The sequence below is a fragment of the Oncorhynchus nerka genome, unplaced genomic scaffold (genome assembly GCF_034236695.1).
Source record: "Oncorhynchus nerka isolate Pitt River unplaced genomic scaffold, Oner_Uvic_2.0 unplaced_scaffold_1335, whole genome shotgun sequence".
Lineage (NCBI taxonomy): Eukaryota > Metazoa > Chordata > Actinopteri > Salmoniformes > Salmonidae > Oncorhynchus > Oncorhynchus nerka.
The window spans coordinates 93,937-112,500 of record NW_027040013.1 but is presented as its reverse complement, the minus strand read 5'-3'; the positions used below and the strand labels follow the sequence as shown (position 1 = coordinate 112,500).

General features: G+C 42.4%; 1 protein-coding gene across 1 annotated transcript in view; it reads right to left on the bottom strand.

The window, feature by feature from the left end:
* The window catches only part of LOC135568917 (janus kinase and microtubule-interacting protein 3-like), a gene marked incomplete at both ends in the record, with an annotated part of 68,441 nt that overhangs the window by 19,290 nt on the left and 30,587 nt on the right, over positions 1 to 18,564 (bottom strand). The window contains 3 exons of the mRNA XM_065015704.1: positions 1,141 to 1,287; positions 9,136 to 9,285; positions 14,181 to 14,399. Of these exons, the coding sequence (XP_064871776.1) occupies positions 1,141 to 1,287; positions 9,136 to 9,285; positions 14,181 to 14,399 (516 nt within the window). The remainder of the gene's footprint in view (positions 1 to 1,140; positions 1,288 to 9,135; positions 9,286 to 14,180; positions 14,400 to 18,564) is intronic.

Genomic DNA, 18,564 nt, shown 5'->3' with positions numbered 1-18,564 from the left:
AAACCAATAAAATGATGCCAGCTGATTCATGATTTCGACTGGCTGAGAAACGCTGTCTGTCTGTCTCGTCCGACTCCAGACTCGTTCATTACTACGGACAGCTGGAGATCGAATTTAAATATTGAAACAATGTTGCAAATGTGGGAGAGACAGACAGCAGGTTTATACAAACCACTGCTGTTAAACGTTAATCTAAAAGACATGTGAGATAATGTCTAGATGCTTTTTATAGTGGAGATCAAGTTCATAAATTGCCTGGCTGGAGACAGTGGATGAGACAGTGGATTGGGTTGATGAGACAGTGGATGATGAGACAGTGGATTGGGCTGATGAGACAGTGGATTGGGTTGATGAGACAGTGGATTGGGCTGATGAGACAGTGGATAGGGCTGATGAGACAGTGGATTGGGCTGATGAGACAGTGGATAGGGCTGATGAGACAGTGGATTGGGCTGATGAGACAGTGGATAGGGCTGATGAGACAGTGGATTGGGCTGATGAGACAGTGGATTGGGCTGATGAGACAGTGGATTGGGCTGATGAGACAGTGGATTGGGCTGATGAGACAGTGGATTGGGCTGATGAGACAGTGGATTGGGCTGATGAGACAGTGGATGGCGCAGTCAGATGGAACAGAGTAAATAGGCATTTTAACGTCATAGACTTAGCCGGTGGTAACTTGTGGAATAGACACCGGCTGGAATGCGGTTTTAACCAATCAGCATTCAGGATTATACCCACCCTTTTTATAAAGGTAGTCAGTGTTCTGTTATCTCTCTGTCACAAGAGATTATTGTACTGTGTTCAAGGTAGCCAGTGTTCACAGGTGCAGTGATATATATCGGCACCCTTGCAGGATTCACTATTTCTTATAAAATACGTTGAAATTGAAAACACATTTGGTGTATACACATGTATGTGTTTGATTTACAACTGCACAGGACCAATAAAAAACACTGACAACTGTGTGTGTGTGTGTGTGTGTGTGTGTGTGTGTGTGTGTGTTGAGTGTGTGTATGTGTGTATGTGTGTGTGTATGTGTGTGTGTATGTGTGTGTGTGTGTTGAGTGTGTGTGTGTGCGTGCATATGTGTGTGTGTGTGTGTGTGTGTGTGTGTGTGTGTGTGTGTGTGTGCTCTACCATTTCCATGTTCTCCTCTGTAATGAAGCGTAGTTTGTTCTCCATGCGTCTGAATGCGTGGGCCAGCTCCTCATTCTTCCTGCTCAGCCTCTTGTTCTTGTCCAGCAGGGGCATAAACTGGCTCTCTGCCTCTCTTAGGCGCTTCAGCTAGACGGACACACACACCATCAGTATCATTCTTGTCCAGCAGGGGTATAAACTGTCTCTCTGCCTCTCTTAGGCGCCGCTTGACACACACACAGACACAGACACACACACACACACACACAAACACACACACACACACACACACACACACACACACACACACACACACACACACACACACACACAAACACACACACACACACACACACACACACACACACACACACACACACACACACACACACACACACACACACACACACACACACACACACACACACACACACACACACACACACACACACACACACACACACACACACACACACACACACACACACACACACATGTCATCAGTATCGTTCTTGTCCAGCAGGGGCCCTCTGCCTCTCGCGGGCGCTGCTGCTAGACACAGACACAGTCAGGTCCACAATTATCGGCACCCTTGATATAGATGAGCAGTACATTGGGGGGGTTAGACCAGTCCTCCATACAGAATCTTTCCACATCCTTGATATAGATGAGCAGTACATTGGGGGGTAGACCAGTCCTCCATACAGAATCTTTCCACATCCTTGATATAGATGAGCAGTACATTGGGGGAGGGGGGGGGTAGACCAGTCCTCCATACAGAATCTTTCCACATCCTTGATATAGATGAGCAGTACATTGGGGGGGGTTTAGACCAGTCCTCCATACAGAATCTGTCCACATCCTTGATATCCTTCGATGACTGCAATTCAAACTACAGGTTTTCAATGGGGTTCAAGTCCGGAGACTGAGATGGCCCTTTCAAAATGTTGATTTTTGTCAATTAACAATTTCTTGTTGATTTTGATGTGTGGTTGGGATTATTGTCTTGCTGGAAGATCCACTTGCGGCAAAGTGTCAGCCTCCTGAGAGACGCAACCTGGTATTTGGTCAAATGTCCTGGTACTTTGTAAAGTTCATGATGTCGTTGACCTTAACAAGGGCCTCAGGACCAGTGGAAAGAAAATAGCCGCATAACATCAATGATCCACTACCATATGTTACCAGAACATCAATGATCCACTACCATATTATACCAGAACATCACTACCATATTATACCAGAACATCACTACCATATTATACCAGAACATCACTACCATATTATACCAGAACATCAATGATCCACTACCATATTATACCAGAACATCACTACCATATTATACCAGAACATCAATGACCCACTACCATATTATACCAGAACATCAATGATCCACTACCATATTATACCAGAACATCAATGATCCACTACCATATTATACCAGAACACCACTACCATATTATACCAGAACATCACTACCATATTATACCAGAACATCAATGATCCACTACCATATTATACCAGAACATCAATGATCCACTACCATATTATACCAGAACATCAATGATCCACTACCATATTATACCAGAACATCACTACCATATTATACCAGAACATCACTACCATATTATACCAGAACATCACTACCATATTATACCAGAACATCACTACCATATTATACCAGAACATCACTACCATATTATACCAGAACATCACTACCATATTATACCAGAACATCACTACCATATTATACCAGAACATCAATGATCCACTACCATATTATACCAGAACATCACTACCATATTATACCAGAACATCAATGACCCACTACCATATTATACCAGAACATCACTACCATATTATACCAGAACATCAATGATCCACTACCATATTATACCAGAACATCACTACCATATTATACCAGAACATCAATGACCCACTACCATATTATACCAGAACATCAATGACCCACTACCATATTATACCAGAACATCAATGATCCACTACCATATTATACCAGAACATCAATGATCCACTACCATATTATACCAGAACATCAATGACGCACTACCATATTATACCAGAACATCAATGATCCACCACCATATTATACCAGAACATCAATGACCCACCACCATATTATACCAGAACATCAATGATCCACTACCATATTATACCAGAACATCACTACCATATTATACCAGAACATCAATGACCCACTACCATATTATACCAGAACATCAATGATCCACTACCATATTATACCAGAACATCACTACCATATTATACCAGAACATCAATGATCCACTACCATATTATACCAGAACATCAATGATCCACTACCATATTATACCAGAACATCAATGATCCACTACCATATTATACCAGAACATCACTACCATATTATACCAGAACATCAATGACCCACTACCATATTATACCAGAACATCAATGACCCACTACCATATTATACCATAACATCAATGACCCACTACCATATTATACCATAACATCAATGACCCACTACCATATTATACCAGAACATCAATGAACATCAATGATCCACTACCATATTATACCAGAACATCAATGATCCACCACCATATTATACCAGAACATCAATGATCCACTACCATATTATACCAGAACATCAATGACCCACTACCATATTATACCAGAACATCAATGATCCACTACCATATTATACCAGAACATCACTACCATATTATACCAGAACATCAATGATCCACCACCATATGTTACCAGAACATAACATCACCACCAGAACATCAATGATCCACTACCATATTATACCATAACATCAATGACCCACTACCATATTATACCAGAACATCAATGACCCACTACCATATTATACCAGAACATCAATGACCCACTACCATATTATACCAGAACATCAATGATCCACTACCATATTATACCAGAACATCAATGATCCACTACCATATTATACCAGAACATCAATGATCCACTACCATATTATACCAGAACATCAATGATCCACTACCATATTATACCAGAACATCAATGACCCACTACCATATTATACCAGAACATCAATGACCCACTACCATATTATACCAGAACATCAATGATCCACTACCATATTATACCAGAACATCACTACCATATTATACCAGAACATCAATGATCCACTACCATATTATACCAGAACATCAATGATCCACTACCATATTATACCATAACATCAATGACCCACTACCATATTATACCAGAACATCAATGACCCACTACCATATTATACCAGAACATCAATGATCCACTACCATATTATACCAGAACATCACTACCATATTATACCAGAACATCAATGACCCACTACCATATTATACCAGAACATCAATGATCCACTACCATATTATACCAGAACATCAATGACCCACTACCATATTATACCAGAACATCAATGACCCACTACCATATTATACCAGAACATCAATGACCCACTACCATATTATACCAGAACATCAATGATCCACTACCATATTATACCAGAACATCAATGATCCACTACCATATTATACCATATTATACAGAACATCAATGACCCACTACCATATTATACCAGAACACCAATGATCCACCACCATATGTTACCAGAACATCAATGATCCACTACCATATTATACCAGAACATAACATCAATGACCCACTACCATATTATACCAGAACATCAATGATCCACTACCATATTATACCAGAACATCACTACCATATTATACCAGAACATCACTACCATATTATACCATAACATCAATGATCCACTACCATATTATACCAGAACATCAATGACCCACTACCATATTATACCATAACATCAATGACCCACTACCATATTATACCAGAACATCAATGATCCACTACCATATTATACCAGAACATCAATGATCCACTACCATATTATACCAGAACACCACTACCATATTATACCAGAACATCACTACCATATTATACCAGAACATCAATGATCCACTACCATATGTTACCAGAACATCAATGATCCACTACCATATGTTACCAGAACATCAATGATCCACTACCATATTTTACCAGAACATCACTACCATATTATACCAGAACATCACTACCATATTATACCAGAACATCACTACCATATTATACCAGAACATCACTACCATATTATACCAGAACATCAATGATCCACTACCATATTATACCAGAACATCACTACCATATTATACCAGAACATCAATGACCCACTACCATATTATACCAGAACATCACTACCATATTATACCAGAACATCAATGATCCACTACCATATTATACCAGAACATCAATGACCCACTACCATATTATACCAGAACATCAATGACCCACTACCATATTATACCAGAACATCAATGACCACTACCATATTATACCAGAACATCAATGATCCACTACCATATTATACCAGAACATCAATGATCCACTACCATATTATACCAGAACATCAATGACCCACTACCATATTATACCAGAACATCAATGATCCACTACCATAACATCAATGACCCACTACCATATTATACCATAACATCAATGATCCACTACCATATTATACCAGAACATCACTACCATATTATACCAGAACATCAATGACCCACTACCATATTATACCAGAACATCAATGATCCACTACCATATTATACCAGAACATCACTACCATATTATACCAGAACATCAATGATCCACTACCATATTATACCAGAACATCAATGATCCACTACCATATTATACCAGAACATCACTACCATATTATACCAGAACATCAATGATCCACTACCATATTATACCATAACATCAATGACCCACTACCATATTATACCAGAACATCAATGACCCACTACCATATTATACCAGAACATCAATGACCCACTACCATATTATACCATAACATCAATGACCCACTACCATATTATACCATAACATCAATGACCCACTACCATATTATACCAGAACATCACTACCATATTATACCATAACATCAATGATCCACTACCATATTATACCAGAACATCAATGATCCACCACCATATTATACCAGAACATCAATGACCCACTACCATATTATACCAGAACATCAATGACCCACTACCATATTATACCAGAACATCAATGATCCACTACCATATTATACCAGAACATCACTACCATATTATACCAGAACATCAATGATCCACCACCATATGTTACCAGAACATAACATCACCACCAGAACATCAATGATCCACTACCATATTATACCATAACATCAATGACCCACTACCATATTATACCAGAACATCAATGACCCACTACCATATTATACCAGAACATCAATGACCCACTACCATATTATACCAGAACATCAATGATCCACTACCATATTATACCAGAACATCAATGATCCACTACCATATTATACCAGAACATCAATGATCCACTACCATATTATACCAGAACATCAATGATCCACCACCATATTATACCAGAACATCAATGACCCACTACCATATTATACCAGAACATCAATGACCCACTACCATATTATACCAGAACATCAATGATCCACTACCATATTATACCAGAACATCACTACCATATTATACCAGAACATCAATGATCCACCACCATATGTTACCAGAACATAACATCACCACCAGAACATCAATGATCCACTACCATATTATACCATAACATCAATGACCCACTACCATATTATACCAGAACATCAATGACCCACTACCATATTATACCAGAACATCAATGATCCACTACCGTATTATACCAGAACATCACTACCATATTATACCAGAACATCAATGACCCACTACCATATTATACCAGAACATCAATGATCCACTACCATATTATACCAGAACATCAATGACCCACTACCATATTATACCAGAACATCAATGACCCACTACCATATTATACCAGAACATCAATGACCCACTACCATATTATACCAGAACATCAATGATCCACTACCATATTATACCAGAACATCAATGATCCACTACCAGAACATCAATGACCCACTACCATATTATACCAGAACATCAATGACCCACTACCATATTATACCAGAACACCAATGATCCACCACCATATGTTACCAGAACATCAATGATCCACTACCATATTATACCAGAACATAACATCAATGACCCACTACCATATTATACCAGAACATCAATGATCCACTACCATATTATACCAGAACATCACTACCATATTATACCAGAACATCACTACCATATTATACCAGAACACCAATGACCCACTACCATATTATACCAGAACATCACTACCATATTATACCAGAACATCACTACCATATTATACCAGAACACCAATGATCTTATAATCAATGATCCACCATATTATACCATAACATCAATGACCACTAACATCCATATTATACCATAACATCAATGATCCACCATTTTACCAGAACATCAATGACCAATAAGAACATCAATGATCCACTACCATATTATAACATAACATCAATGACCCACTACCATATGTTACCTTAGGTATGAGGTAACTTTCTGCATATGCTTCTGTTTCTAAACACCAAACTCACTGCTGGTGTGATTGGCCAAAAGAACTCTATTTTCATGTCATCTGACCACGGCCTGGAGTTTGATACTAATGCCACTTTAATAATGATGTTTACATAACTTATATACTCATCTCATGTGTATACACTGTATTTTATACCATCTATTGCACCTTGCCTTTGCCGCTCAGCCATCACTCATCCATATACTTATATGGACATATTCTCATTCACCCCTTTAGATTTGTGTGTATTAGGTAGTTGTTGTGAAATTGTTAGATATTACTTGTTAGATATTACTGCACTGTTGGAACTGGAAGCACAAGCATTTCGCTACACTCGCATTAACATCTGCTAACCATGTGTATGTGACCATTAACATCTGCTAACCGTGTGTATGTGACCAATAACATCTGCTAACCGTGTGTATGTGACCAATAACATCTGCTAACCGTGTGTATGTGACCAATAACATCTGCTAACCATGTGTATGTGATCATTAACATCTGGATTTGAAACGGCATTGGTTCTTGTATTGGGACCGGTGACATGGTCCCGTAAACTCGGCATAGAAGCTCTTTAAATAAGTGAGAACTTTTGCAATGACAGGAAGGTTCTCAGCTTGAATATCAGGCAGTGATGTGGTGGAACAGAAAAGTGAGTAAACGCAAACTGTCCAAACCTGGTGAGTAAAGTAACACTCCTATGTTGTTGATGCATTTGTTTCACAATATGTGGGTCAAAGGTCAAAAATAAAATAAAAGGTTGCCAGAACCAAACTGATCCAATATCAAACCGGGTTGTTATACCAGAACCAAACTGATCCAATACCAAACCTGGTTGTTATACCAGAACCAAACTGATCCAATATCAAACCGGGTTGTTATACCAGAACCAAACTGATCCAATATCAAACCTGGTTGTTATACCAGAACCAAACTGATCCAATACCAAACCTGGTTGCTATACCAGAACCAAACTGATCCAATATCAAACCTGGTTGTTATACCAGAACCAAACTGATCCAATACCAAACCTGGTTGTTATACCAGAGCCAAACTGATCCAATACCAAACCTGGTTGTTATACCAGAACCAAACTGATCCAATACCAAACCTGGTTGTTATACCAGAGCCAAACTGATCCAATACCAAACCTGGTTGTTATACCAGAACCAAACTGATCCAATACCAAACCTGGTTGTTATACCAGAGCCAAACTGATCCAATACCAAACCTGGTTGTTATACCAGAACCAAACTGATCCAATACCAAACCTGGTTGTTATACCAGAGACAAACTGATCCAATACCAAACCTGGTTGTTATACCAGAACCAAACAGGAGGGCACGCGGTCCTCCAGCCAATCAGCATTCAGGGCTGGAACCACCCGGTTTATACCTGTGATTGGAAGACGTCAGAACGGCTCACCAGTTCATTTCTTTCCTCTGACAAGAGGGCGTTGCGATCCTCCAGTTTGCGGATGACGGCACTCAGCTCAGCGATCTTCAGCTGGAAGCGTCGCGCGTCCTTCTCATCCAACTGCTGTTCCTGAAACACACACCAACTGCAGATGACTGGGAATAACCTCAAACACCATCCCCAGGCTGTATTATTCCAGTATATTAGGCCTCACCCCCTGAACCCCACTTATCGAAAGCCCTCTGGACCTTCACTGTAAACGCTCCATGTAGAAACGCCAGTTAATGTGGTAAAAAACACCCGGAAACTTCTGGGTTCCTGTTGACATGGATTTATCTAAATAACAGTGTAATAAAGTGGACAGTGGGTACATTCATTCTTACACAGAACAAATAATAAACAGAAAAATAAAAAACGTCCATCCATTTTCTGCCGTGAAAATGAAAACACTATTCAATAGGCTACGGCCGCTTACTATGGTGTTTATTACAGTGCAGCCTTGCTTGCTACTCATCAGGGTTGGGGTCCTTTTGAACTGAAGGAAGTCAATTCAGGAAATGATTTGAATTTAACATTTAAAAACAAACATCTTCTCCTTTTCAATTTATTGAGAAGTCATTGAAAATAAGATGCCTTTAAAAAAAAAATCAATTATTGATTTGGAACGTCAATTTACTTCCTGAATTGACTTACTTGAATTGGAACGTCAATTTACTTCCTGAATTGACTGACTTGAATTGGAACGTCAATTTACTTCCTGAATTGACTGATTTGAATTGGAATTGACCCCAAAGCTGGCCCCAGCTACTCCTGACTCATGGCGCTCAGACTCAGCAGCTGTGAGAAGAGACTAACTACATTGAGAGGCATGCCGATAATAATAAGTAAGTAGCCTGTTGAAATAACAGGTGTCTACTCTGTAAGCATGAGTAGGTGAGTGTAAGGGAGTGTGAATATTGGTGACAGTGTGAAGGTGTTCAGGTGATGTGCTTATAGATTGAGGAAGTCACCGACCACGGACTGGTGCACAGCAGCCAGGAACAGCTCGGACATAAACACATTTAGTTCTTCAACAGGGAATGGTGACGTGTGTACATTTGATTACAAGGAATTTGCTGTAAAATATTAATAAAACATTGAAATGTGCAGACTTTAGTTTCCACTGTGTTTAAAATTCAGAGATTCATATATATATTTATGAGCTGAATATTAGAAAATATAAAAATGAAGAGCTGAAGAGGAAAGAACGAGATCTAAACAAAACCATCTATAAACGTCTCAAGAATTCCTGATTCAGTGGTGCAGAAGACATCTTTCAACAGTAGAGAACATCATATCTGCAGATAGACAGTAAAGGAAGGTAAGAGAACATCGTATCTGCAGATAGACAGTAAAGGAAGGTGAGAGGACATCGTATCTGCAGATAGACAGTAAAGGAAGGTGAGAGGACATCGTATCTGCAGATAGACAGTAAAGGAAGGTGAGAGGACATCGGCAGATAGACAGTAAAGGAAGGTGAGAGGACATCGTATCTGCAGATAGACAGTAAAGGAAGGTGAGAGGACATCGTATCTGCAGATAGACAGTAAAGGAAGGTGAGAGGACATCGTATCTGCAGATAGACAGTAAAGGAAGGTGAGAGAACATCGTATCTGCAGATAGACAGTAAAGGAAGGTGAGAGGACATCGTATCTGCAGATAGACAGTAAAGGAAGGTGAGAGGACATCGTATCTGCAGATAGACAGTAAAGGAAGGTGAGAGGACATCGTATCTGCAGATAGACAGTAAAGGAAGGTGAGAGGACATCGTATCTGCAGATAGACAGTAAAGGAAGGTGAGAGGACATCGTATCTGCAGATAGACAGTAAAGGAAGGTGAGAGGACATCGTATCTGCAGATAGACAGTAAAGGAAGGTGAGAGGACATCGTATCTGCAGATAGACAGTAAAGGAAGGTGAGAGGACATCGTATCTGCAGATAGACAGTAAAGGAAGGTGAGAGGACATCGTATCTGCAGATAGACAGTAAAGGAAGGTGAGAGGACATCGTATCTGCAGATAGACAGTAAAGGAAGGTGGAATAGACAGTAAATGAAGGTGAGAGGACTGGTGCTGGGTGGAGGAATAGACAGTAAAGGAAGGTTAGAGGACTGGTGTTGGGTGGAGGAATATACAGTAAAGGAAGGTTAGAGGACTGGTGCTGGGGGAGGAATAGACAGTAAAGGAAGGTGAGAGGACTGGTGCTGGGTGGAGGAATAGACAGTAAAGGAAGGTTAGAGGACTGGTGCTGGGTGGAGGAATAGACAGTAAAGGAAGGTTAGAGGACTGGTGCTGGGTGGAGGAATAGACAGTAAAGGAAGGTGGGAGGACTGGTGCTGGGTGGAGGAATAGACAGTAAAGGAAGGTGAGAGGACTGGTGCTGGGTGGAGGAATAGACAGTAAAGGAAGGTTAGAGGACTGGTGCTGGGTGGAGGAATAGACAGTAAAGGAAGGTGGGAGGACTGGTGCTGGGTGGAGGAATAGACAGTAAAGGAAGGTGAGAGGACTGGTGCTGGGTGGAGGAATAGACAGTAAAGAAAGGTGAGAGGACTGGTGCTGGGTGGAGGAATAGACAGTAAAAGATGGTTAGAGGACTGGTGCTGGGTGGAGGAATAGACAGTAAAGGAAGGTTAGAGGACTGGTGCTGGGTGGAGGAATAGACAGTAAAGGAAGGTTAGAGGACTGGTGCTGGATGGAGGAATAGACAGTAAAGGAAGGTGAGAGGACTGGTGCTGGATGGAGGAATAGACAGTAAAGGAAGGTTAGAGGACTGGTGCTGGGTGGAGGAATAGACAGTAAAGGAAGGTTAGAGGACTGGTGCTGGATGGAGGAATAGACAGTAAAGGAAGGTGAGAGGACTGGTGCTGGATGGAGGAATAGACAGTAAAGGAAGGTGAGAGGACTGGTGCTGGATGGAGGAATAGATAGTAAAGGAAGGAGGAATAGACAGTAAAGGAAGGTTAGAGGACTAGTGCTGGGTGGAGGAATAGACAGTAAAGGACGGTTAGAGGACTGGTGCTGGATGGAGGAATAGATAGTAAAGGAAGGTGAGAGGACTGGTGCTGGATGGAGGAATAGAAAGTAAAGGAAGGTGAGAGGACTGGTGCTGGGTGGAGGAATAGACAGTAAATGTAGGTGAGAGGACTGGTGCTGGATGGAGGAATAGACAGTAAAGGAAGGTGAGAGGACTGGTGCTGGGTGGAGGAATAGACAGTAAAGGAAGGTGAGAGGACTGGTGCTGGGTGCAGTAATAGACAGTAAAGGAAGGTTAGAGGACTGGTGCTGGGTGGAGGAATAGACAGTAAAGGAAGGTGAGAGGACTGGTGCTGGGTGGAGGAATAGACAGTAAAGGAAGGTGAGAGGACTGGTGCTGGGTGGAGGATTAGACAGTAAAGGAAGGAGGATTAGACAGTAAAGGAAGGTGAGAGGACTGGTGCTGGGTGGAGGAATAGACAGTAAAGGAAGGTGAGAGGACTGGTGCTGGGTGGAGGAATAGACAGTAAAGGAAGGTGAGAGGACTGGTGCTGGGTGGAGGATTAGACAGTAAAGGAAGGAGGATTAGACAGTAAAGGAAGGTGAGAGGACTGGTGCTGGGTGGAGGATTAGACAGTAAAGGAAGGTGAGAGGACTGGTGTTGGGTGGAGGATTAGACAGTAAAGGAAGGAGGAATAGACAGTAAAGGAAGGTTAGAGGACTGGTGCTGGGTGGAGGATTAGACAGTAAAGCAAGGTGAGAGGACTGGTGTTGGGTGGAGGAATAGGAGGACTGGTGGGATGGAGGAATAGACAGAAGGAGGAATAGACAGTAAAGGAAGGTTAGAGGACTGGTGCTGGATGGAGGAATAGACAGTAAAGGAAGGAGGAATAGACAGTAAAGGAAGGTTAGAGGACTGGTGCTGGGTGGAGGATTAGACAGTAAAGGAAGGAGGAATAGACAGTAAAGGAAGGTGAGAGGACTGGTGCTGGGTGGAGGAATAGACAGTAAAGGAAGGAGGATTAGACAGTAAAGGAAGGTGAGAGGACTGGTGTTGGGTGGAGGATTAGACAGTAAAGGACGGAGGATTAGACAGTAAAGGAAGGTGAGAGGACTGGTGCTGGGTGGAGGATTAGACAGTAAAGGAAGGTGAGAGGACTGGTGCTGGGTGGAGGAATAGACAGTAAAGGAAGGTGAGAGGACTGGTGTTGGGTGGAGGATTAGACAGTAAATGAAGGAGGAATAGACAGTAAAGGAAGGTTAGAGGACTGGTGCTGGGTGGAGGATTAGACAGTAAAGGAAGGTTAGAGGACTGGTGCTGGGTGGAGGAATAGACAGTAAAGGAAGGTGAGAGGACTGGTGTTGGGTGGAAGGTGATGGTGTTGGGTGGAGGATTAGACAGTAAATGAAGGAGGAATAGACAGTAAAGGAAGGTTAGAGGACTGGTGCTGGGTGGAGGATTAGACAGTAAAGGAAGGTTAGAGGACTGGTGCTGGGTGGAGGAATAGACAGTAAAGGAAGGTTAGAGGACTGGTGCTGGGTGGAGGATTAGACAGTAAAGGAAGGTGAGAGGACTGGTACTGGGTGCAGTAATAGAGAACATCTAGGCTCAGCCAGGGCAGATCTCTAGACTCCATTTAAGCGTCTAGAAACAGATAAAGAAGGTGAAGCACAAAGAAAGCAAAATAAACACGTTAGCTAGATTTAAAGTTGCAGAGGCAACAACGGGCCTTGCGTTTGTGGAGGTAGGTCTATAGATAGCCTGCATTACGCAGCAGTGAGAGGCGAGATAGAGGGGTAGCCTGCATTATGCAGTAGTGAGAGGCTAGATAGAGGGGTAGCCTGCATTATGCAGTAGTGAGAGGCTAGATAGAGGGGTAGCCTTCATTACGCAGTAGTGAGAGGCTAGATAGAGGGGTAGCCTGCATTATGCAGTAGTGAGAGGCTAGATAGAGGGGTAGCCTGCATTATGCAGTAGTGAGAGGCGAGATGGAGGGAGAGAGATTGCTTACGAGGCTCTCTGAGGTGTCTCCTGCACCACTGGGGTAAGGAGCGTCTCGTTTGGGGCTGTGGAGGTGTCCTCCTGCCCCAACCTCCCTGCTTCTGATCTGGGCTAGCTGCTCATCCACAGCCTCCTTCTGCAGCTGGAGCCTCTGAGTGTGTCCAGCCTGAACACCCAGCTCCTTCCCCAGCACACAGCATGCTCTGTCTTTTACCTTAATCTCATCCATCTACAGAGCAGAGCAGAACAGAGGAGAGGAGAACAGAGGAGAGGAGAACAGAACAGTGGAGAACAGATGAGAGGAGAGGAGAACAGAGGAGAGGAGAACAGAACAGTGGAGAACAGATGAGAACACAGGAGTGGAGAACAAAGGAAAGGAGAACAGAGGAGAGCAGAGCAAAGGAGAACAGAGCAGAAAAGAGGAGAACAGAACAAAACAGAGGAGAACAGAGGAGAACAGAACAGAGGAGAACAGAGGAGAACAGAACAGAGGAGAACAGAGGAGAACAGAACAGATGAGAACAGAACAGAGGAGAACAGAACAAAACAGAGGAGAACAGAGGAGAACAGAACAGAGGAGAACAGAACAGAGGAAAACAGAACAGAGGAAAACAGAACAGAGGAGAACAGAACAGAGGAGAACAGAACAGAGGAGAACAGAACAGAGGAGAACAGAGGAGAACAGATCAGAGGAGAACAGAGGAGAACAGAACAGAGGAGAACAGAACAGAGGAGAACAGAACAGAGGAGAACAGAACAGAACAGAGGAAAACAGAACAGAACAGAGGAAAACAGAACAAAGGAGAACAGAACAGAGGAGAACAGAACAGAACAGAACAGAGCAGAGGAAAATAGAACAGAGGAAAACAGAGGAGAACAGAACAGACAAGAGGAGAACAGAACAGAGGAGAACAGAACAGACAAGAGGAGAACAGAGGAGAACAGAACAGAGGAGAACAGAACAGAGGAGAACAGAGGAGAACAGAACAGAGGAGAACAGATCAGAGGAGAACAGAGGAGAACAGAACAGAGGAGAACAGAACAGAGGAGAACAGAACAGAGGAGAACAGAACAGAGGAGAACAGAACAGAGGAGAACAGAGGAGAACAGATCAGATGAGAACAGAACAGAGGAGAACAGAACAAAACAGAGGAGAACAGAGGAGAACAGAACAGAGGAGAACAGAGGAGAACAGAACAGAGGAAAACAGAACAGAGGAAAACAGAACAGAGGAGAACAGAACAGAGGAGAACAGAACAGAGGAGAACAGAACAGAGGAGAACAGATCAGAGGAGAACAGAGGAGAACAGAACAGAGGAGAACAGAACAGAGGAGAACAGAACAGAGGAGAACAGAACAGAGGAGAACAGAACAGAACAGAGGAAAACAGAACAAAGGAGAACAGAACAGAGGAGAACAGAACAGAACAGAACAGAGCAGAGGAAAACAGAACAGAGGAAAACAGAGGAGAACAGAACAGACAAGAGGAGAACAGAACAGAGGAGAACAGAACAGACAAGAGGAGAACAGAGGAGAACAGAACAGAGGAGAACAGAACAGAGGAGAACAGAACAGAGAAGAACAGAGGAGAACAGAACAGAGGAGAACAGATCAGAGGAGAACAGAGGAGAACAGAACAGAGGAGAACAGAACAGAGGAGAACAGAGGAGAACAGAACAGAGGAGAACAGAACAGAACAGAGGAAAACAGAACAGAACAGAGGAAAACAGAACAGAGGAGAACAGAACAGAGGAGAACAGAACAGAACAGAACAGAGCAGAGGAAAACAGAACAGAGGAAAACAGAGGAGAACAGAACAGACAAGAGGAGAACAGAACAGAGGAGAACAGAACAGACAAGAGGAGAACAGAGGAGAACAGAACAGAGGAAAACAGAACAGAGGAAAACAGAACAGAGGAAAACAGAACAGAGGAAAACAGAGGAGAACATAACAGAACAGAACAGAACAGAGGAGAACAGAACAGAACAGAGGAAAACAGAGGAGAACATAACAGAACAGAACAGAGCAGAGGAAAACAGAGGAGAACAGAACAGAGGAAAACAGAACAGAGGAAAACAGAGGAGAACATAACAGAACAGAACAGAGCAGAGGAAAACAGAACAGAGGAAAACAGAGGAGAACATAACAGAACAGAACAGACAGAGGAAAACAGAACAGAGGAAAACAGAGGAGAACATAACAGAACAGAACAGAACAGAGGAGAACAGAACAGAACAGAGGAAAACAGAGGAGAACATAACAGAACAGAACAGAGCAGAGGAAAACAGAGGAGAACAGAACAGAGGAAAACAGAACAGAGGAAAACAGAGGAGAACATAACAGAACAGAACAGAGCAGAGGAAAACAGAACAGAGGAAAACAGAGGAGAACATAACAGAACAGAACAGACAAGAGGAAAACAGAACAGAGGAAAACAGAGGAGAACAGAACAGACAAGAGGAGAACAGAACAGAGGAGAACAGAACAGAGCAGAGGAGAACAGAACAGAGGAGAGGAGGGGGGTAGAACAGAACAGAGGAAAACAGAGGAGAACAGAACAGACAAGAGGAGAACAGAACAGAGGAGAACAGAACAGAGGAGAACAGAACAGAGGAGAACAGAACAGAGGAGAACAGAACAGAGGAAAACAGAACAGATGAGAACAGAAAAGAGCAGAGGAGAACAGAAAAGAGCAGAGGAGAACAGAACAGAGGAGAACAGAGGAGAACAGAACAGAGGAGAGGAGAGGAGAACAGAACAGAACAGAGGAGAGGAGAACAGAACAGAGTAGAACAGAACAGAGGAGAGCAGAGGAGAACAGAACAGAGGAAAACAGAGAGTAGAACAGAACAGAGGAGAACAGAGGAGAGTAGAACAGAACAGAGGAGAACAGAGGAGAACAGAACAGAACAGAGCAGAGCAGAGGAGAGGAGAGGAGAACAGAACAGAGGAGAGTAGAACAGAACAGAGGAGAACAGAGGAGAGCAGAGGAGAACAGAGGAGAACAGAACAGAACAGAACAGAGCAGAGGAGAGGAGAACAGAACAGAACAGAGGAGAACAGAACAGAACAGAACAGAGTAGAACAGAACAGAGGAGAGCAGAGGAGAACAGAACAGAGCAGAGGAGAGGAGAACAGAACAGAGGAAAACAGAGAGTAGAACAGAACAGAGGAGAACAGAGGAGAGTAGAACAGAACAGAGGAGAACAGAGGAGAACAGAACAGAACAGAACAGAACAGAGCAGAGCAGAGGAGAGGAGAGGAGAGGAGGAGAACAGAACAGAGGAGAGTAGAACAGAACAGAGGAGAACAGAGGAGAGCAGAGGAGAACAGAGGAGAACAGAACAGAACAGAGCAGAGGAGAGGAGAGGAGAACAGAACAGAGGAAAACAGAACAGAGGAGAACAGAACAGAGGAGATGAGAGGAGAACAGAACAGAGGAGAACAGAACAGAGGAGAACAGAACAGAGGAGAACAGAACAGAACAGAGGAGAGTAGAGGAGAACAGAACAGAACAGAGGAGAACAGAACAGAACAGAGGAGAACAGAACAGAGGACAACAGTCGAGCATGAGTGTGCATGCATATTAGTCACACACACACACACACAGAGCCACATCATGCACACACACAGTAGGCTACTGTTCTGTTCAGCTGTCACCATGAAAAAAGGACCAGCCACAAGCCCCGCCCTGTTTGATTGGCCATTCAGAGAACAGGAGCTTCCTTGGTGCATCCTGTAGCTACTAAACATTAGAAACACAATACGATCCCCCCACAGATCTACTGTTTCATTCCTGTAATCAATTCATTTTACAGAACACACTTGTGTTGCCTTGCAGCATCCACAGTCTAGGGTCACATTCAACAAGATCACAACAAACCAATCTCAGTGAAATGACATGAAATAGTCCTGGTAATGACCTGGGAAAAGCACACATGACCCAGCTCTAACGGATATCTGCAATTCTGCATGCTTCTATTCACAACAGTCCCAACCCAGCTAGCATTTAGCTACATAACAAATCAACCTGTCAGGAAGCCAACAGAGAAACTCACTAAATAAAAGGAAATATAGGTAATATAAACTAGGGGAAACCAGTACATGAGACTGATGTTCTGTTATAAACTAGGGGAAACCTGTACATGAGACTGTTCTGTTATAAACTAGGGGAAACCTGTACATGAGACTGTTGTTCTGTTATAAACTAGTGGAAACCAGTACATGAGACTGTTCTTCTGTTATAAACTAGGGGAAACCAGTACATGAGACTGTTGTTCTGTTATAAACTAGGGGAAACCAGTACATAAGACTGTTGTTCTGTTATAAACTAGGGGAAACCAGTACATAAGACTGTTGTTAGGTTATGTGTCTACATTAATAAGTCATTACA